This window comes from Mytilus californianus, unplaced genomic scaffold, assembly GCF_021869535.1.
Source record: "Mytilus californianus isolate M0D057914Y unplaced genomic scaffold, xbMytCali1.0.p SCAF_2, whole genome shotgun sequence".
NCBI classification, from domain to species: domain Eukaryota; kingdom Metazoa; phylum Mollusca; class Bivalvia; order Mytilida; family Mytilidae; genus Mytilus; species Mytilus californianus.
Window position 1 is genome coordinate 139,855,155 of NW_026262668.1, and position 23,542 is coordinate 139,878,696.

General features: G+C 33.1%; 1 protein-coding gene across 2 annotated transcripts in view; it reads left to right on the forward strand.

Moving 5' to 3' along the window:
* The window catches only part of LOC127731251 (peroxisomal carnitine O-octanoyltransferase-like), a 53,592-nt gene extending 41,595 nt beyond the window's left edge, over window positions 1-11,997 (forward strand). For both annotated transcript variants that reach the window (XM_052240281.1, XM_052240279.1), the window contains exons 13-16: window positions 1,828-1,906; window positions 2,541-2,634; window positions 6,229-6,348; window positions 9,309-11,997. In XM_052240281.1, the coding sequence (XP_052096241.1) occupies window positions 1,828-1,906; window positions 2,541-2,634; window positions 6,229-6,348; window positions 9,309-9,444 (429 nt within the window). In that variant the 3' untranslated portion in view covers window positions 9,445-11,997. The remainder of the gene's footprint in view (window positions 1-1,827; window positions 1,907-2,540; window positions 2,635-6,228; window positions 6,349-9,308) is intronic.
* Window positions 11,998-23,542: the final 11,545 nt, after the last annotated feature.

Sequence of the window (23,542 nt, forward strand, 5' to 3'; positions counted from 1 at the left end):
TTAACCTTAAGATCTGTATACTTTTTGGTGATGATTCAAAATTTTATTTTAGAGATATTGAGTATTTTGTAAAAAAAGGGGGAGGGGTTTTTCACATGTCGCGCCGTATCTCAAAAACGATTTATGATTATTGCTTAAAATTTTACACACTTCTTAGTTATATTAATCTAAAGATCTGTATACTTTTTGGTTTTGATTCAAAATTTCATTTTTGAGATATTGATTTTTTTTTTTAAAAGGGGGGGTTTTCACATGTCGCGCCGTATCTCAAAAACGATTTATGATTTTTGCTTAAAATTTTACACACTTCTTAGTTATATTAATCTAAAGATCTGTATACTTTTTGGTTTTGATTCAAAATTTTATTTTAGAGATATTGATTTTTTTTTTTTTTAAAAAGGGGGGTTTTCGCATGTCACGCCGTATGTCAGAAACTATTTATGCTTATTGCATAAAAATTCACACACAAGACGACGGGCGTATCATGCGCTCATGGCACAGCTGTTTATTCATCAATTTTTACCCATTTGTGGGCTATTATCGTGAAAAAAATTACAGTTTCACAATCAAACTTTTTTTCATACTTTCAATAAAGATGAAGTGGACCAATCTGAATAAATTTAACTTAAAAAAACTATAGGTAGGTGTTAATATAAGAAAGTTATATAAAATTTTGTTGCTTTTTCGTGTCAAATTTACCATGCTGTCAATTTTGTAAATTTGGGATTTTTTCTCTTTTTTTAAGAACAAAAAGCATATTATTTCAACTTCTTTGTTATAAATGATTGAAAAAATACATATGTAAGAAATTTGAAAAGAAAAAATTGATATGGGATGTACATGTTTCTGGTAAACTCATTTCTTGTACCCTCACCCATTTTCTCAACATTTTGGCTAATGAGACTGACTTGATTGGTAATAAAATTTGAAAACTTTATTACTCAAAAACTACTTATTGTAAATACACAATTTTTTCACAGAGTTAAGTTTGATTATAATATTTTTTAAATTCATTGATATTTTCCACTTGTATCACATGTTTTGGAAATAATTCCAGAACGAGATTTCAACAAGACTGAAACGTCAGAAGAATAATCATTAAGTTGTTCTGTTGTTTCAGGTACAGACATGATATTATAGATTGGATATTTTAAATAAAACTAATATGTAGTCTTGTTCACATAAAGTCATTTTTACAGTGATTTTTTCAACTATTTGAAACATATTATCACATCCACTTGAGTTGTCCTTCTTGCATCGTGTTTGGGGCCTCGGTGGCCGAGTGGTCTAAGTAGTTACTACTGTAATCACTAGCCAGTCAACACTGATGTTGTGAGTTCAAACCCAGCTCGTGCAGGTGCACTCGACTCCAATCTTAATTGACTAGGATTGTCAGTTTTCCTATCGAAGGTCTGTTGTTTTCTCGGGGCACTCCGGCTTCCTCCACCAATGAAAACTGGCCGCCACAAAATAGCCCAAAAGCGATGCTTAAAAGTGGCGTTAAAAAACACCAAAAAAAAAAAATCTTGCATCGTGTTAATAAATCACTTGTATAATCCATCAATAGTTGATTATCTCCCTTTTAACAACCATCATCATTCTTTTTACTGGGAGCTTTACATTCAACATTTAACATATAGGTTTTGAACACTACTTGATACTTTTAATCATTTGCTGAAAAATATCATATTAGACAACATGATTTAAAGAACCTGTTGGAAAATTAACTTCTGCTGTTGAGCATGTAGAGTAGTATTGATAATTGGTAAAATAAAACTCACAAATGCACAAATTGTATTATAGTTTTGTTTTGTTATCTTTTTCCAGGTACAGACAAAATATAATTTATACCTTAAAGCATCAAATAAACATAATATATTGATGAGTGAAGCACAGGAAGTCAAAGGTAAGATAAACTCATACTTTGGTGTTAGATTTGATGGCTGAGTGTAGAATTAGAATAAAAAGTTATTTCATTTTAAAATCACGCATTTCAAATAAAAAAAATGTTACACCTATTATAACCTGGATGCTATCATGGGCAAAATTTGAAGATGTTTATTGATGAAATTCATTTCAGGCATCTGCAGAATATTGTAGGCACATCAGTCAGGGAATTGATGACATCAAATTTTTACTTTCTCCAATAATGATTGCCATTAAAAATGACAAATAAATCTTAGAATTTACATATGTATTTTTTGTATGATTGTGTTTTTATGATTTACATTTTTTGACTAAAATGAAACTACCGGGTAAATGTTCTCTTGGTTACCTTGTCTATCCTATTATTTTTTCTTATTGTACAGAATAATTTAGTAATTTTTGTCTTCCATGTGATCTATGTCTTCACAGACATAGGTGTTACTCATCAACCTTATAGATGATATGTTAACATTTAAGTTATCTGATTAGATCCAGTACATAATAAGTACTTACAACATTATATTTAGAAAACATTGTATGCATAATGGAACTTTCTATTCCTGTTTTACCAGATATTGATGTCAAGTCTCTGTGTAATTGTTTTCTTGTTTTAGGTTGTGATCGACATTTACTAGGGTTATACCTGTTAGCAAGAGAACAAGGATTGTCTGTTCCACAAATATTCACTGATCCTGCTTTTTCTAAAAGGTATTATCTTTTGTAAAACTTACATCTAAATGACCACATTTACATCTGCTATGTAGATAAGGTCCACATTTCAAAATTGTCAGTCTGTATTTTTATATTTTTACAATGAATGTTACTTTGATAACATCTATAAAATGCTCCAGCAATGTTTTGGTGTAAGGAGTATCTTAAGTTTTGACAACAAAACATAGAGACATGATTGCAAAATATTTAATATACCTGGATTCTATTGATGCAGTTTTACCTTCTTTCATTTGTTTCATGACATGAGGTCAATCCATAAACACAACAGATGACTCAAACTTTGATTATAAGTAATATATTCTATGTTGATTTATTAATTGGTACTTTAATATGTAAATGCACATAACATCTTTGATACATGACTTGTCAAAGGACATGTATGTCATTCAATCTTAGATGGACTTGTCAATGGACATGTATGTCATCCAATCTCAGATGGGCTTGTCAAAGGACATGTATGTCATCCAATCTCAGATGGGCTCGTCAAAGGACATGTATGTCATTCAATCTTAGATGGGCTCGTCAAAGGACATGTATGTCATCCAATCTTAGATAGACTTGTCAAAGGACATGTATGTCATTCAATCTTAGATGAGCTTGTAAAAGGACATGTATGTCATCCAATCTTAGATGGGCTCGTCAAAGGACATGTATGTCATCCAATCTTAGATGGGCTTGTCAGAGGACATGTATGTCATCCAATCTCAGATGGGCTTGTCAAAGGACATATATGTCATCCAATCTTAGATTGGCTCGTCAAAGGACATGTACCGGTGTGTCATCCAATCCTAGATTGGCTGATCAAAGGACAACTATATCATACAATCTTAGATGGGCTTGTAAAAGAACATGTATGTCATGTAATGTTAGATTTACTTGTTAAAGGACATGTATGTCATCCAATCTCAAATGGACTTGTCAAAGGATATCTATGTCACCAAAGCTCAGTTTGACTTGAATATCAAAGGACATGTATGTCATCCAATCTCAGATGGGCTTGTCAAGGGACATGTATGCAAAATTTCAGATTGTCTTGTTAAGGAATTTGTATGTCACCAAATCCCAGATTGACTTGTCAAAGGAACTGTATGTCACCAAATATCAGATCGTCTTGTCAATGGACATGTATGTCACCAAATATCAGATCGTCTTGTCAATGGACATGTATGTCACCAAATATCAGATCGTCTTGTCAATGGACATGTATGTCACCAAATATCAGATCGTCTTGTCAATGGACGTCTTGTCAATGGACATGTATGTCACCAAATATCAGATTGTCTTGTCAATGGACATGTATGTCACCAAATATCAGATTGTCTTGTCAATGGACATGTTTGGCATTAAATATCAGATTTACTTGTCAGTGGACATTTATGTTACTAAATATTAGATCAACTTGTGGAAGGATATGATTTGCTACAACCCAACTATAGAAAGAAAGCTTTAAATCATCCTAATTGTCAATGTTTTGAAGAAAGTCTTTATCATGGACAAACATTTATGAAGTGTTGACATTTTGTTAAACTTTAAAATGATGTACTATTGGCAAATGATTTGAATAGTTGACCAGAGTACATCAGAAAACCCACCAAATCAGATTGAATATATACTGCAATACATGTTAAAAATACCAAATATGGAACCAAGATTGAAAAGTCTCAAAACTTATGCTTGATTGATTTTTATACGACCGCAAAAAAATTTTTGTGGTCGTATATTGGTATGACATTGGCGTCATCGTCGTCGTCCGAAGACACATTAGTTTTCGCACTCTAACTTTAGTTTAAGTGAATGGATCTCAATGAAATTTTACCATAAGGTTCAATACCACAAAAGGAAGGTGGGGATTGATTTTGGGGGTTATGGTACCAACAGTTAAGGAATTAGGGGCCAAAAATAAGCATTTTTGTAACTTCCAGACATAACTTTTGTGTAAGTGTATGGATCTCTCTGACATTGTATCACAAGGTTCCATATCACAAAGGGAATGCCGGGATTGATTTTGGGGGTAATTGCCTCCAAATTTTAGGAATTAGGGGCCAAAAAGGGGCAAAAAACAAGCATGTTTCTAGTTTCATGACAATAACTTGTGTGTAAGTGTATGGATCTTTATGAAATTGTACTACAAGGTTCCATATCACAAAGGAAGCTGGAATTGAGTTTTGGGGTAATTGCCCAAAAAGTTTAGGAATAAGGGGCCAAAAGGGGCCAAAAATAAGCATTTTTCTAGTTTCCAGACAATAACTTGTGTTCAAGTGTATGGATCTCTCTGAAATTGTACTGCAAGGTACCATACCACAAAGGGAAGGCTGGGATTGAGTTTGGGTGTGATGAATCATAAGGGGGTTCAAAAAATTTGGGGGGGGGGGATTTTTTTTTCCTTTTTTTTCTTTAAAATTTTCCATTTTAAATTGGTTATTTCTGATTTCTGATTTATATATAAAAGCAAATAATAATGATATGGTTTGAATAGGTAAATTAAATTTTTTTAAGTTCTTTCATTCTGTGTCAGAAACCTATGGTGTGTCAAATATTTAATTACAATCCAAATTCAGTGCTGTGTCAAGCTTGAATGTTGTGTCCATACTTGCCCCAACTGTTCAGGGTTCGATTTCTGCGGTCATATCAAGCTGCGCCCCAGCGGAGCATTTTATTGAATGTTGGAGTTCTTATTTGTTAAGTTACTGACTCCCTTTAGAATTATACTGTTAAAATGGAATAATAGAGTTTTTTGTAAACCTTGGTAGGACAGCTAACTAAATTTTTTTGAATTTCATAATAAATGTAGATTTAAAACTCACCATAGCTTTGACACAGTCCTACATTTTTGTGTGTCCTCACATATTTTGTTTATTTTTAGTGGTGGTGGTAGTACTTTGCTTTGTCTACAAGTTTTGTAGGATATACAACAGTTTATGATGGAGTGGCTCTAATGCCTACATCTGTGTGTGTCCTCACTTATTTTGTTTATTTCTAGTGGTGGTGATGGTAACTTTGCCTTGTCTATAAGCTTTGTAGGATATACAACAGTTTATAAGGGAGTGGCTCTAATGCCTACATCTGTGTGTGTCCTCACTTATTTTGTTTATTTCTAGTGGTGGTGATGGTAACTTTGCCTTGTCTATAAGCTTTGTAGGATATACAACAGTTCATAATGGAGTGGCTCTGATGCCTACATCTGTGTGTGTCCTCACTTATTTTGTTTATTTTCAGTGGTGGTGGTGGTAACTTTGCCTTGTCTACAAGTTTTGTAGGATATACAACAGTTTATGGTGGAGTGGCTCTAATGCCTACATCTGTGTGTGTCCTCACTTATTTTGTTTATTTTCAGTGGTGGTGGTGATAACTTTGCCTTGTCTACAAGTTTTGTAGGATATACAACAGTTTATGTTGGAGTGGCTCTAATGCCTACATTTGTGTGTGTCCTCACTTATTTTATTTATTTTCAGTGGTGGTGGTGGTAACTTTGCCTTGTCTACAAGTTTTGTAGGATATACAACAGTTTATGGTGGAGTAGCTCTAATGCCTATATCTGTGTGTGTCCTCACTTATTTTGTTTATTTTCAGTGGTGGTGGTGGTAACTTTGCCTTGTCTACAAGTTTTGTAGGATATACAACAGTTTATGGTGGAGTGGCTCCGATGATAGAAGATGGTTATGGTTGTTTTTATCACATGGAACCAAAACAGTATGTATACATCAAATTAAAGTGTTAACTATATGGTTATAAAGTGGATAGATATTGGTAGTGAATACCACTATATTATGTCATGTAGCTATTTTAGTTATGTTAGATCTTTTTTCTCAGTTTTGCCATACAAATGAAAACATTTTTTTTTTTCTTTTCTTTTTTTATTGAAATCTGTACATTTGTTAGTATGGAAAAACATCAAATACCTGTACCTTATCCCGGCCTCTTTAATGTTAGCAATAGAACATGTAAATATATATCTGTTAGTACTTGTTAGTTCATTTTACAAAACATTATATCAGCTGTAGTTACTGAACAGATATATCATGTTAAGGAGGGGTATTTGCGAAAAATACCAGTCGAGAGAATGTTAAATTTCGCGAGCCGTAAGGTGAGGGAAATTCATTCTCAAGACTGGTATTTTTCGCAAATACCCCTCAAGAACATGCTATATCTGTTCAATTACACTGAATGTTAACGTAATAAACGCATTGATGATCGTGACATAAAACGATTGATGATCGTGACATTACAAGCGTCCAGTCGGATAGAGTATTTTTTGGCAAATACCACGGCAGAGAGGGTAAGAAAGGCATATCCTTTTTGCATATACCCCGGCGCTGTTAAAAATGAACGATATTCATTTGATAAAAGTAAATTGGTGAAAAATACACTGGCTATCAACCAATCAAAACCCAGGATTCTTACATAAGGTGTAATTATAGATATAATACCACATTTCTAGGTATAAATTATGCATTTAAAAAGAAAATATAACATAATAGAATGTTCAAAAGAAGGACCACAAATAAATGTATGATCAAAATAGAATAATTATTTTAAAAAACATACAGATATTCTAAATTTTATTGTTTAAGAATGGAAATTTTGTAGAAAAATAAGTAAATTTAAATAAATAAATAAGACAAAATTTGAAAGACAAAAAAAAAAGAAAATAAATATAATGTTCTGATGAATATTTTTTATTTTAGTTAACAAGTCAACATTCCATCATGTTATTCACATATGTATTATAATTATAGGACTTTAATTACAATTCGAACAAATGAGTAAATTGAATCCTCAATTTGTAGGAACTCTCAAGTTTATTGTTTTTTACTGCTATACACTTCTCTAGGTTATTAAGATCTTTTAATATTTTCTTCACAGCATGTATTGATAAATCTTTCTGGAAGTATTATAAATATATTATTTAAGACACAGAAAAATCAGATTTGAAATTTCACCCTTGTATACATGTGAGACATCAACAAACAAAAAAATCTTTTTGGTGAAGGAGATACTTATACCATTAGATAACAACCATATATCTATTTCTTCTATAAAATTCTGGACATTTTCACAATTTCACAGTACATGTTCTGTAGCTTCTATTTCTTCCTTGCAAAAATTACACAATTAACTATTAATTACATTAATTTTACACAAAAATTTGTTTGTAGCTAATATCCTATGATTTATTCTAAATTGTAACCATTGTAATTTTGTGTTATTAGTTACAGAAAATGGGAGTTTGAACATTTCTCTCCATTCTAATTCATCAAGTTCCAAAATGAAAACATTTTTATCTGAACAACTATTTTCTTTAAATAGATGTGAGGAAATAGTGTAAGCATCCTGTGTGACATGCCTTCTTGTATGCTAGATAGCATGTTGAACATTCATTATTCCAGTAGTACAACATTGTATGGTTGAGAGACTTGTCTTCTTGTATGCTAGAGGTCTCGGTAGGTTGAGTGGTCTAAGTAGTGTAACTACTGTATCACTAGCCTGTCAACACTGAGTTTGTGTAGGGGTCTCAGTGGCTGAGTGGTCTAAGTAGTGTAACTACTGTATCTCTAGCCTGTCAACACTGAGTTTGTGTAGGGGTCTCAGTGGCTGAGTGGTCTAAGTAGTGTAACTACTGTATCACTAGCCTGTCAACACTGAGTTTGTGTAGGGGTCTCGGTGGCTGAGTGGTCTAAGTAGTCTAACTACTGTATCACTAGCCTGTCAACACTGAGTTTGTGTAGGGGTCTCGGTGGCTGAGTGGTCTAAGTAGTGTAACTACTGTATCACTAGCCTGTCAACACTGAGTTTGTGTAGGGGTCTCGGTGGCTGAGTGGTCTAAGTAGTCTAACTACTGTATCACTAGCCTGTCAACACTGAGTTTGTGTAGGGGTCTCAGTGGCTGAGTGGTCTAAGTAGTGTAACTACTGTATCACTAGCCTGTCAACACTGAGTTTGTGTAGGGGTCTCGGTGGCTGAGTGGTCTAAGTAGTGTAACTACTGTATCTCTAGCCTGTCAACACTGAGTTTGTGTAGGGGTCTCGGTGGCTGAGTGGTCTAAGTAGTGTAACTACTGTATCTCTAGCCTGTCAACACTGAGTTTGTGTAGGGGTCCCGGTGGCTGAGTGGTCTAAGTAGTCTAACTACTGTATCACTAGCCTGTCAACACTGAGTTTGTGTAGGGGTCCCGGTGGCTGAGTGGTCTAAGTAGTCTAACTACTGTATCACTAGCCTGTCAACACTGAGTTTGTGTAGGGGTCCCGGTGGCTGAGTGGTCTAAGTAGTCTAACTACTGTATCACTAGCCTGTCAACACTGAGTTTGTGTAGGGGTCTCGGTGGCTGAGTGGTCTAAGTAGTCTAACTACTGTATCTCTAGCCTGTCAACACTGAGTTTGTGAGTTCGAAACCACGCATGTCCATGCATGTTCAACTCCAATCTTTATTGACTAGGATCGTCAGTTTTCCTGTCGAAGGTCTGTGGTTCTCTCCTGGCACTCTGGCTTCCTCCACCCCCAAAAAAACTGACTGCCACGAAATAGCCAATAGTGCTGAAAGTGGCGTAAATCACCAATCAATCTTGTATGCTAGCTAGCATGTTTAAAATCCATCTCATTATACTATTCTAGTATAACATTATATCACATTAAAATCTGACAACTATTTACAGAATAGCTGCTGTTGTAACCACATGGAGAAGTTGTAAAGAAACAGATTCTGTTGTGTTTATGAATGAAGTTCATCAATGTTTAACAGAGATGGGTGAAATGATAGAGAATGGCCAACAAACACATGCTAAATTATAAACCTTGCTCATTACAGGTGTTGTGGATGTTCGTAATGTGTTGTGGCTCATATGGCACTGCCTAAATTATTATTTTTACATTATAAACAGAATTATAAAAAATTGTTGTGCAATAAACAGTCTACTCTCATTATCTCAAACGTTATGACACTGACAATAATAATTTAAGATAACATAAGACAAATTTTTCAATTGGGCCAGACATCTTGGCTTGATATAACTGGAATTTTGAAATACCAAAAATTTGTGATAAGGACAGTAACTGAATATTGTTCTGTCAAACAGAATATAATCTTTTGTATGAGCCTATGTGTGCCAGAAATATCATGTGAGGATGTAAGTGTTAGCTATTCACTGGTCAACTGTCAAATCATTTACAGAAATCTGCTGTTCTATAGTACTTAATTGTCTCTCAATGTTACCATTGTTACAGAAATTTCCTGGAATTGACTCATTAGATTGTTTATGTAAAATGAAAAGTAATATGTTGTTTGTTCCACAAAGTGAGTTGAAATCAATTTACCATTCATAATTGAGAATTGATTAATTTTTAATGTTTACTTAATATAAAAATAAAGAGATGTGGTATGATTGCCAATGAGACAACTATCCACCAGAATTCAAATGAAGTGGATGTAAGCAATTAATGTCCAGTGGTAAATGATAGTTCATTATCCATAGTCATCAAATTGTTTTGTATTTTACTAAGTAATAGAATTTTTGTTCCTTTAATTGATAGATGTATTATCTGATTATTGTAGAGAAATGATTGTTCATGTTTATTTGTTTAGTAAATTACCTCCCTTTGATGTTCTCTATTTTTTGTCATTTAATAATGTCGTTGAGCATTTTTTTTAAAGAAATTTTAATTTCAATATCAATAAATAGAAAGGATTTATTTTACCAATTTTCCATTACTGTAATGCCAAAGTATTTTTGTTTTTGACTTGTATTTTTATAGTAATTCAAACACTCAACAACATTCCATGTCTAGAAAATCTTTAAGGAATAAGTAACTGTTTACTCGATAAGCTTTAATAAGTGTACTTGTATTCAATTTATCAATTCAGTGACATGTATTTAGACTTTTAATTGAGGAAAGTGAGAATAACTTCTTTTGTAAGAAACAAAGGGAAAGCATATTATCAATATGACTTTTGTTGAATTCTGATTTATTTTTGTCAGTGTCAATTTCCTTTTGTACATTTTTTTGGTTCAATGTCATAAATTTTGGTCTATATGATTACTCTTATGAAATTTAAACTCAACTTTCACTGCTGCAGATCTATACATTTGATTATGGTATCAGAGTGGTAAAAGTGGGGCACAAAAATAACATATATTAAGAATGAATTTCAAAAGGAACATGAAATAATTTCTTCCATGTATGTTGCACAAAAAATTAATTCTTTGAGTTGATAAATATATTAAATTGTGTTAGTTCTTAACTGACAGTCATCTTTTATCATAAAAAGCTTAAACAAGCAACAAATCCAAAAATTTATCTGGAAAATTATAATTTATTCCCCTGATTTTATGATTTTTAAGCATTTTCCTTCAATCAATATTACAAAGAATATCTATATCACCATTTTGTGTATTTTTCATTTTATCTTTTTTATGATAATTTTTCATATAATGCTACTTGCTTGAGATCGAAAATTATCGCAAGACACTAAACGTGCACATTCCATTGTCAATTTAAACATCAACAAAGTCATAGGCAAAGTAGCAATAAAGGGATTATCAATGGTCTTTCAAACTCGAGGATGTTTCTAGGCCACATCTCATCTCAGGGCTATCGCCTTTTGATGAGATTGTAGCTGAGAAACACCTTCTTGTTTCAAAAACTATCCATAATCTATAAATATTACATACAATATCTAATATTACATACAATATAAAATATCTAATACAATATCTAATATTACACACAATATCTAATATTTCACACAATATCTAATATTACATACAATATAAAATATTACATACAATATCTAATATTACACACAATATCTAATATTTCACACAATATCTAATATTACACACAATATCTAATATCACACTCAATATCTAATATTACATACAATATTGGATATTTCATTAAATATTTAACCTAGCATGGGAACTTGGAAGCTGCAATATTAGTAAGGAATAGCATCAAACTATTTGCTTCTTTTTATTGAAAATCAAAAACAACTGATCTATCAAAGTCTTTGAATTTTACTTTTTAAAATACTGGCACACAAAAGAAGCACTGGAAATCATGCAATAAGGTTGAGTCATCAATGGCATTCTGTAGACTCTGTCATGTTGTATCTTTAGTGTTCTATGAAATTTAGATGGAAATGATTGATGTGGCTTTAATATTTTTTATAAGATTGTAGATGGCTGTATTTTGGTGGATTTAATGTGATTTATTGTTTGATTTTTAATTTATATTCATTTAAACATTATCTTTTTTTATTTAGATTTTTTATAGCAAGTGACAATGCAATTAATTTTACAATAAACAAATTCAAAATATTTTTAAATAAAATAATATAAAACAGTACGCTTTATTTTTGTTCTTGATTAAAATAAATGTTGCAAAGAAATGTCATGAAAGCAAGACATAATTTTACTTTTCTAGCATAGTTGTCTATATTGTCATCACTGTGTGTTTTGTCAGGTCCATTTCAGAATAGAACAAATGTACTTATAATACCTTCCAATCAGAAATATTTCATTTGCCAGGAAGTAAGGAAGCCTTTTTTGATATGCTCACTCCAAAGAAGGGTATGCTGGTTTTTCATTTTCTGTCCATCATGTGGCTATCTGTCCTCGACACATTTCTATCGCCATTTTCTCATTAACTACCAAACATTGTGACACATTTTCAGCTCCTTCTGTGTCCTACTTTCTATTTCTTAAATACTTGTACATGTATCTTTATAAGGTCATACTCATATATGGATAATCACTGTGACCTCATTTTTACTGTCTGGGTCAGGATACTTCTTTTCCTGAAAAGATTTACCTTGACCTCATTTTTACTGTCATGGTCGGGATACATCTTTTCCTGATAAGATATACATATTTGGTATGTGGTTTGCTTTTGAGGAATTTATGTCTCTCAGATATGTCATATGGCCTTGACCTCATTTTCACTGTCATGATCAGGATACATTTTTTCGTAAAGATATACATTTATAGTTTGCGGTTTTGTCTTTACCTAATTTTCATGCTCCAGTAGTGGTACGGTTAGGTATGATCTTCATTAACTTTATAGGATAGTTACACAATGTATTTAGCTTTTTGTTTGGTTGTAAGAAGAATAATGCTGTCTGACATACTTCATTTGGACTTGACCTCATTTTCTGGTTAGCTCACCTGGCCCACAGGGCCAAGTGAGCTTTTCTCATCACTTGGCGTCCGTCGTCCCTGGTCTTTGTCTGTCAATGTCCGTCATCATCTGTTAACTTTTACAAAAATCTTCTTCTCTGAAACTACTTTGCCAAATTTAACCAAACTTGGCCATAATCATCATTAGGGTATCTAGTTTAAAAAATGTGTCTGATGACCCCACCTGCCGACCAAGATGGCCTACATGGCTAAAAATAGAACATAGTGGTAATAGGAGTTATTGCCCTTAAATGACAAATCTAAACATCAACATACAGGAATAATGCTCCAAGTCGGAGAAAGTCAAGTAAAATCTGTTTAAAGTCAGTAAAATGACATATGCTCTGGTGGCAGTAAAGAGATACAAAATGTGATATATAAAATTTTGGACAGTGGTCAGTTTTTAAGACTCTAATGGATAATGGCTGCATCTCAGAATTATAGATTATAGGTTGAAAATATTTTGTGTTTGTATATAAACCCTTTACATGTATATGAACATGTACCTCACAGATTTAATTTTGTCGGAGATATCATTTCCATTTAAAATAATTCAGAAGACATGTACATGTATTTTACAGGTACATCCATTCAGTTAATTAGTCCCCTACCGACGCAGTCAAAGGGAACTTTAGGTTTGTACTCTGTCTGTCTGTCTGTCTGTCAGTCCGGCAAATCAGTTTTCCACACTTTTTTTCTTCGTGCTTGAAGATATTGATTTTATATTTGGTGTATTGTTTTATCATGACAAGTTACAGATCAAGTTCAAATTTTGTTCGGGTCTGACATTTTGTGCAGAGTTATGGTCCTTGAACTTAGAAAATTCACTCAAATAATCAGTTTTTGGCACTTTTTTTTGTCATGCTTGAAGATATTGATTTGATGATTAGTATATAGTTTTATCATGACAAGTTACAGATCAATTCGAATTTTGTTCTGGTATGATGATTTTGTGCAGAGTTATGGTCCTTGGATTTAGAAAATTCACTCAAATAATCAGTTTTCCTCCCTTTTTTTCGTCATGCTTGAAGATATTGATTTGATAATTGGTATATAGTTTTATCATGACAAGTTACAGATCAAGTTCGAATTTTGTTCTGGTATGATTTTGTGCAGAGTTATGGTCCTTGGATTTAGAAAATTCACTCAAATTATCAATTTTCCACATTTTTTCTCGTCATGCTTGAAGATATTGACTTGGTATTTGTTATATGATTTACACCATGACAAGTTATGGATGAAGTCAGCACTTTGTTCCAGTACAATGAATTTTTAACTGGTAGGGGACTATGTATTGCGAGGCAATACTCACAGAATGCTGGTTATATGTGTAGATGCGTAAGAGTCTGGTTACAGTCTGCACCAAAGTCTTTTCCAACTACTAGTTCGAAACCAAAATTCTGACGTTTTCCTTATGTGTCTAAACAAACTTTTGCAAATACTTACTAGTCGGAATAAGATTTTACTAGTCTGGGGCATGGGACGGTGCAGATATATAAATATAATTGTCTAAGCTTGTATTAAAACTATAATTTATCTCTGAGGCTTTATGAGTATTCTTGGTGAATCCAGAGATCACACAATAGATGGCTAATGCAATTTATGTCGTGTAGCGTGTCCATTTAATTAGGGTTTGCTGGTGACTATGACAAGATTGTTATTTGGTAGCTTATCTATGTAAAATCCATATTAAATATTAACAACTAATGCAATATTTAGATCTTATGTTTAATTCAATTATTTAATAACTTCCAATTAGTGTAACGATATGTACATATATTCATATAATTTCATTCACATTTGTAAATAAAAGAAAGATCTAATCCTTTCTACCTCTAGTTTCAACACTAACTAATGTAACTCCTGACTACTGAAAAACTGTGAACTAAACTAAATTATCTCTCACACCCATACACTCTCTTATAAACTCTGTGGTAACTTAACACTAAATATTATTTTTCCGAAAACAAACTCTAATGAAATTACTACAATTCCTCCCACCTAGCACATGAAAAATGTTACTAATTAAATGTTACATCAATAAAAGTAACTACACTACGGCTTTAAAGATGTCCATCAAATGATTCCCCATTAACAAAAATATATAAAGATATAACACTACAATATGCAACTGAAGTCTATGGAACGCCATAGCTGCCTTATATGTACTTATTTCTATATATGCACATACTTGTCTTTTTATGCACATACTTTTTCTATATATGCACATACTTTTTCTATATATGCACATAGTTTTTCTATATATGCACATACATTGTCTATATATGCACATAGTTTTTCTATATATGCACATACTTGTCTATATATGCACATACTTTATCTATATATGCACATACTTGTCTATATATGCACATACTTGTCTATATATGCACATACTTTTTCTAAATATGCACATACTTTGTCTATATATGCACATACTTTATCTTTATACTTTGTCTATATATGCACATACTTTGTCTGTATTTGTACATACTTTGTCTATATATGCACATACTTTTTCTTTATACTTTTTCTATATATGCACATACTTTTCCTTTATACTTTTTCTATTTATGCACATACTTTTTAGCTCACCTGGCCCAAAAAAGTCGTAGTCGTCCGTCGTCGTTAACTTTTACAAAAATCTTCTCCTCTGATACCACTGGGCCAAATTTAACCAAACTTGGCCACAATCATCATTAGGGTATATATTTTAAAAAAATGTGTCCGATGACCCCGCCAACCAACCAAGATGGCCGCCATGGCTAAAAATAGAACATAGGGGTAAAATGTAGATTTTGGCTTATATCTCTGAAACCAAAGCATTTAGAGTAAATCTGACATATGGTAAAACTGATTATCAGGTCAAGATCTATCTGCCGTGAAATTTTCAGACAAATCTGACAACCTGTTGTTGGGTTGCTGCCCCTGAATTCGTAATTTTAAGGAAATTTTGCAGTTTTTGGTTATTATCTTGAATATTATAATAGATAGAGATAAACTGTAAACAGCAATAATGTTCAGCAAAGTAAGATCTACAAATAAGTCATCATGACCAAAATTGTCAGTCGACCCCTTTAGGAGTTATTGCCCTTTATAGTCAATTTTTAACAATTTTTCGTAAATTTTTGTAATCTTCTACAAAAATCTTCTTCTCTGAAACTACTCTGACAAATTTAACCATACTTGGCCATAATCATTATTAGGGTATGTAGTTTAAAAAATTTGTCGGATGACCCCTCCTTCCAACCATCATGGCCGACTTGGTTAAAAAATAGAACATGGGGGTAAAATGCAGTTTTCGGTTTATATCTCTGAAACTAAAGCATTTAGAGCAAATCTGACAGGCAGCAAAAATGTTCATCAGATTTAGATTTATCTGCCCTGAAATTTTCAGACGAATCCTACAACCCGTTGTTGGGTTGCGGCCCCTGAGTTAGTAATTTTACAGAAATTTTGCAGTTTTTTATTATTATCTTAGATATCATTTTAATATCTAATATCTAATACCATTAATTATGATTTTAACCTTATTTTACATGAATTCCAAAGCATCAGTAAATACAGGTGAGCGACACAGGCTCTTGAGAGCCTCTAGTTCTTTATACTTTTTCTATATATGCACATACTTTTTCTTTATACTTTTTCTATATATGCACATACTTTTTCTATATATGCACATACTTTTTTTTAAATGATCATACCCCCCCCCCATATATGGTATAGATCGCAACTTTGACCTTACATTGGGCCAAATACTTTCAAACTTTAAAAGAATTTTTCGTAATTTTTTGTAATCTTATTCAAAAATCTTCTCCTCTGAAACTACTGGGAAAAATACCTTCAAATTTTAACCAAATGTTCCTTAGGGTATCGTGTTGATAAATTTTATCCGAAGTTAAGACGACATGTAACAACAAACATGGCCACCGTTGCCAAAAATAGAACATAGGGGTCAAATGCAGTTTTTGGGTTGTATTTCTGAAACTACATGTAAAGCATTTTTTGTAAATTTTGCTTATTCCTTGAAAACTATAGTACCGGTAGATACCGGTAGCAGTAACTGTAAACTTTAAAATAGATAAGCAATGAAACTACAAATGATGAACTTAAATGATGATTATTTTTTCCTCCGTTTTTAACTCACCTGGCCTAAAAGGCCATGTGAGCTTTTCTCATCACTTGGCGTCCGTCGTCCGTCCGTCCGTCGTCTGTCAACATTTCACTTAAAGGACTTCTTCTCTGAAACCACTTAGTCAATTTGAACCAAACTTGGCAGCAATGGTCCTTAGGTGTCCCTCTCTCAGAATTGTGTCCGATGACCCGAACAGTAATCCAAGATGGCCGCCACAGCCGAACGTAGTTTAACATAAGATCCTATGGGAAAATCACTTAAAAATCTTCTTGTATGAAACCATTAAGCCAATTTGAACCAAACTTAACAGCAATGGTCCTTAGGTGGTCCTGTTTCATAATTGTGTCAGATGACCCGGTTCGTCATCCAAGATGGCCACCATAGCCAAACTAAGTTTAACATAGGACCCTATGGGGAAATCACAAAAAAATCTTCTTATCTGATTTGAACCAAACTTGGCAGCTATGGTCCTTGGGTGGTTCTGAACCAAACCTATAGGAGTGTAAATGTTTTCTTTTTGAAGAATGTTATCCAATGATACCTCATGGGAATACAGGTGAGCGATACATGCTCCAGGGAGCCTCTGGTTATTTTATTTTTGCTTCTTCCTTGAAAACTGTAAAAGATATAGATAAACTGTTAACTATTATATAAAATTGATCAGCATGATAAGATCTACAACTGATGTAACATGAGCGAAATTTTTCATCAATTCCTGTAAGAGTTATTGCCCTTTAATGATGATTTTTATCTGGTTTTTGTAAATTTTGCTTTTTTTTCTTGAAAACTATAACAGATAGAGAGAAACTAAGAACTAAAAATTGATAAACATGAAAGACAAACAAATAATGTTTCATGACTGATATTGTTCACCAATTCTTGACAGAGTTATTGTCCTTAAATGGAGATTTTCATTTTCTAGTGAATTTTGAACCAAAATGAGCAGAAATGTCTTAAGGGTGGTCCACACATACTAGGTGATAGATACTTTGCTATACATATTTACATCTTAGTGGGTGTCCCCTGGTTTTAAACAAATATATCTGGAATCGACAAACTCAGTTGACATACGGGATGGCCTAGCTCTGAGGAGGGTTGCCCTGAAAAATCTCCTAAAATAACCGGAAACATTGAATAAAATACATGTAATACAAAACACAATGAAAGGTCAAAGTTGCGATCTATACCGTAAATGGGGCGGGGGGGTTATGATCATTTAAAAAAGTATGTGCATATATAGGAAAAGTATAAAGAAGAAGTATGTGCATATATAGAAAAAGTATAAAGAAAAAGTATGTGCATATATAGAAAAAGTATAAAGAAAAAGTATGTGCATATATAGAAAAAGTATAAAGGAAAAGTATGTGCATATATAGACAAAGTATAAAGATAAAGTATCTGCATATATAGACAAAGTATGTGCATATATAGACAAAGTATCATACATATATGGACAAAGTATGTGCATATATAGACAAGTATGTGCATATATAGATAATGTATGTGCATGTATAGACAAGTATGTGCATATATAGACAAGTATGTGCATATATAGAAAAAGTATGTGCATATATAGACAAGTATGTGCATACATAGAAATAAGTACATATAAGGCAGCTATGGCGTTCCATAGAAGTCCAATAACTTCTGCTTCAATTATTCGCTGATGCTTCATTACATAGTCATAATGGCATTCATATTAACCATGTTAACTGATAAAGTCAACCGTTTTGAATTGAAAACGCAGTCTTTTCTTTGTCACTAGGGTTCATTGGTACTTGTTGATAAGCCATATCCAAGTCCAGTGATGGGGACCACTGAGATCCACACAAAGCATCCAAGTTATCTTCAATCCTCGGGACCGGATACGCATATCATATCTTTTATGGTCTTTTCATTTAGTTTCTGATAATCAACACATAGCCGCCATGACGAGTCTTTTTTATGTACTAAGACAATAGAAGCACATCACGAACTACATGATTTTTAGCCCCACCTAGGAGCATTATGTTTTTCGGTCTGTGCGTCCGTTCGTTCGTCCGTCCGTTCGCCCGTCTGTCCCGCTTCGGGTTAAAGTTTTTGGTCAAGGTAGTTTTGATGAAGTTGAAGTCCAATCAACTTGAAACTTAGTACACATGTTCCCTATGATATGATCTTTCTAATTTTAATGCCAAATTAGAGTTTTGGCCCTAATTTCACGGTCCAATGAACATAGAAAATAATAGTGCGAGTGGGGCATCCGTGTACTATGGACACATTCTTGTTCTAAGATAGTTTTCTTCTTTAGATTTTCTATTTCATTTTCCAAAATTTGCCTCTTAAACAATTGTACTCTTCTCGGGGGGGGGGGGGGGGGGGGGGGTCTTTGGTTGGTGTTTCATCATGTAAATTTATAGAATGCATCTCCAACATTGTTTTCCATGTTTTCCATATGAATTTACGAATACCTCTTGGTATTGCATTAACCCCTTCCAAATTTTATCAGTCTCTTCTAGTGTTGATAATTTCTTTCCACCAAGAAACATCTTGTCCATATATTTAGTGAACTGTACATAAGTCTTGTATCTTTTCTCGTCAATGTGACAATCCTCAACATTATCATTCTCTACCTCACAATTATCACCGATATTCATAACTGCAACAAACGAAACCGTATATGTTCACTTATACATTATGATTTTTGTATTGGTTGCATTAAACAGTCTGGCATAAATTATTCCCTTCGATGCATTCACAAGAACTCTTGCTAGCGCCAGTCCGTTATTTTTTTATAAAACGTCTCTTACGAGACAGAACACCATAAACATTCAATGAAGTATCTTCTAACTTTCTTGTCAGTCCAGATTTTACTACAACTTCATTTTTAACAGGTACTATTATCATGATTATTGTCTCTAAACCTGAAATGGTATAATATTCTTCCCATTTATCTCATAAGAAGACGTATTCCAATTTCTAACAATTTGATTTCACCCCTCCAACTATATTATAGGAAAATCGACACAAAATTCATCAAAATACAGCAGTTTCTAACACATTTTAACTTCTCCCATTTGCGGTTTCGAATTTTGTTTCAATTGGGCGTAGCAAAAGTCTGATATCGTGCAGAATTTTTCTGTATATTTCTTCTGTTATACAGGTTCTTTTAGCCCGTCATCTATTTTTCATGTAGTTGGATATCTTCAAAGCAGACCGGCAGCAACCATATCAGCTTTCCAATTAACCTTTGTTAAGAATGCCACATCATTCAGGTCGAAGTCCTGTTCACCTTTCCCATTGTCCAATTGAAATTCAAAATCTGTAGACAATTGTCCCTTCTTCTTATTAACTTCCCTAAGTTAAAAGAGATACGAAAGATCAAACTCACAAGTCGAAAATAACTGACAAATTTGGCAAACAAAAATAAAGATAAGATGCATTATCACATTGTTCTACTCGTCAACATGCTCGTGAATGAAGTTATTTAGGAGTTACGTATCGACTTTCGTTGAACAGACGAACCGTTCAAGCCATGTAACTTTAAATGTAACTATGAATATATTTATTCAAGATAAAGGCATGAATTTGACAGGACACAATAAATTAAAATGACATACAGGTATAGCACTAGACATGAATAGGATTTCACAGTTACAGACACTAAAATGATTTACAGTTATGATCACTAAAAAATTATGATTTGAAAAATAAAATAATGGAAATTGTCATTATTTGGATATTTGGTTGTAATAATTAATTACATGGACTAGATTTTCACAGCAGTCTAATATCTTAGGATGATCCACAAAAGTTAATGAAACTTATTTCCAGTGGGGTCCTTTTAAGAAGAGACTACCAGTTCACACCAAGGTTGACACGCATAACAAAAATCATATATCACAGATAAAGGCTCAAAGCCTCAGTAAAATTAATAAAAATAAACAAATTCACTATTAAAGACGGATTTAAATTTATCCATCAAAATCTGTTTTACTTGTACTTTAGAATTTACATTTCTTTGAGCAACTTTTAACTAGTTCTGGTAGCGAGTTCCAATCTTTTATTCCATTATAAAACAGTAGTAGATTAAAACATTTTAATTACATTGTATCATAGGTCAAATTTATGTGTTCAGTGTATGTTTACTGGTGTTAATATGTCCTTTGATTGAGTTAAGCTATTTCAGTTGATATTTTATAGTGTGTTTTCTATGTTGTGATGTTACACTATGTGTTTCAGAAAAAGGGTGAAGGTTTTGTACCATTAAAACGTTTAAACCCGCTGCATTTGTTTGCACCTGTCCTAAGTCAGGAATCTGATGTTCAGTAGTTGTCGTTTGTTGATGTGGTTCATAAGTGTTTCTCGTTGTTTATATAGATTAGACCGTTGGTTTTGCCGTTTAAATGGTTTTACACTAGTAATTTTTGGGGCCCTTTATAGCTTAATGTTCGGTGTGAGCCAAGGCTCCGTGTTGAAGACCGAGCTTTGACCTATAATGGTTTACTTTTATAAATTTTGACTTGGATGGAGAGTTGTCTCATTGGCACTCATACCACATCTTCTTATATCTATATAAAAATTCATGTTACTAGATCTTGTGTTGAAAGATGTTTCATTTCTAACAAAATTAGTATGCAAATAATTTGGGCAATATTGTTAAAAATGTTGAAAACATGATCGAGTCTCAGTTGTTTGACTCTATGACTTTTTTTGATTCGAGCGTCACTGGTGAGTCTTTTGTAGACGAAACGCGCGTCTGGCGCAAATACAAAATTTCAATCCTGGTATCTATGATGAGTTTATTTACTAATATTAAAAAAAACTAATTTTAAAAGTCAATATATGTCACACTTTTCCTAGGATGTAATTGCAGAATAAATCTCACAATCTTATTTTGAGCCAGTTGAAGTTTATCGGTCTTCATTTGTTTTGATATACCTTTAAATCTGCATGCACATGCATAATCAAAATTACATTGAATCAGAGAAGAGCACAATATTTTCTTAGATTGAAAATTTAGACAATCTTTATTTCTATATAAAAATTTAAGCCTTTGATTAGCTTTTTCACTATAGAATTGACAATAAAATTACCAGCCAGAAACTGATTATTATTCCCAAATATTTAACAAAATTTTAGGATTCAATATTAATACCATTACAAGAGATAGCAAAATCACCTGGTATTAGAGACTGAATTTTTCGACCAGGACCAAACATTATGCTCTCCGTCTTTCCCAAATGTAGGGACAATTCATTGTCAGTTAACCACTCAGGGCATGACTCCATCATTCTGGATAATGTATGAAAGATTACTCCAGGGTCTATATGGGAAAATAAAATTGCAGTATCATCTGCATATATCAAAACTTTACAATCAGAGTCAATTCTAGTTTGAACATCATTGACATAGATCAAAAAAAACAACAGTAGACCTAGTAAGCTGCCTTGAGGGACACCGCATGTAATATTACACACCTCTGAAGTTACCCCATTTACTTTTACAACCTGTTTTCTGTTTGTCAAATAGGACTCAAACCAAGGTATAGATCTAACCCCAATAACTTCCAATTTTTCACATAATATCTTATGATCTACTTTGTCAAAAGCCATCTGTTGTTCTAATAGGACCATGCCCGTAAAAAGACCTTTGGCTGTTTGAGTTTTAATGTGATCTATTACTAGTAAGTGGATGAGACAAGAATCAGTTGAAAAAGAACTTCTAAATCCTGATTGAATCTCAAATAATAAATTATTTGAAATTAAGATTTTAAAAGTTGCTTATAGGCAGCTTTTTCTAGAGTTTTAGCAACATTACTTAAGATGCTAACAGGCCTGTAATTTTCAGGCTTGAGTCTGTCATTTTCTTAAATAGGGGCTTCACCTTAGCCATTTTCAGATCTTCAGGTATCGTACCTTCAGAGAAAGATAAATTTATTAAGAGTCTAATGGGATCGGGTCTTCTTTGAAGTATCCATGATACCAGAGACATATAATACATGTATCATATGTCTCTGATGATACACTCTGATTTACTTTTGTAAGGCCGTATGGAACCGGCGGTCGGGACATGACCTTCTGATTCGACCGATGCCCGTTTAACTATTAATTCAGATAACCAATAGACTTATATAGGGCAACATACAGTAAACCGTGACATCTAGAGGACAACAATAAGCCTTCAACAATAAACCAATAGACTTATATAGGGCAACATACAGTTATAACAGTAAACCGTGACATCTAGAGGACAACAATAAGCCTTCAACAATAAACCAATAGACTTATATAGGGCAACATACAGTTATAACAGTAAACCCTGACATCTAGAGGACAACAATAAGCCTTCAACAATAAACCAATAGACTTATATAGGGCAACATACAGTTATAACAGTAAACCGTGACATCTAGAGGACAACAATAAGCCTTCAACAATAAACCAATAGACTTATATAGGGCAACATACAGTTATAACAGTAAACCGTGACATCTAGAGGACAACAATAAGCCTTCAACAATAAACCAATAGACTTATATAGGGCAACATACAGTTATAACAGTAAACCGTGACATCTAGAGGACAACAATAAGCCTTCAACA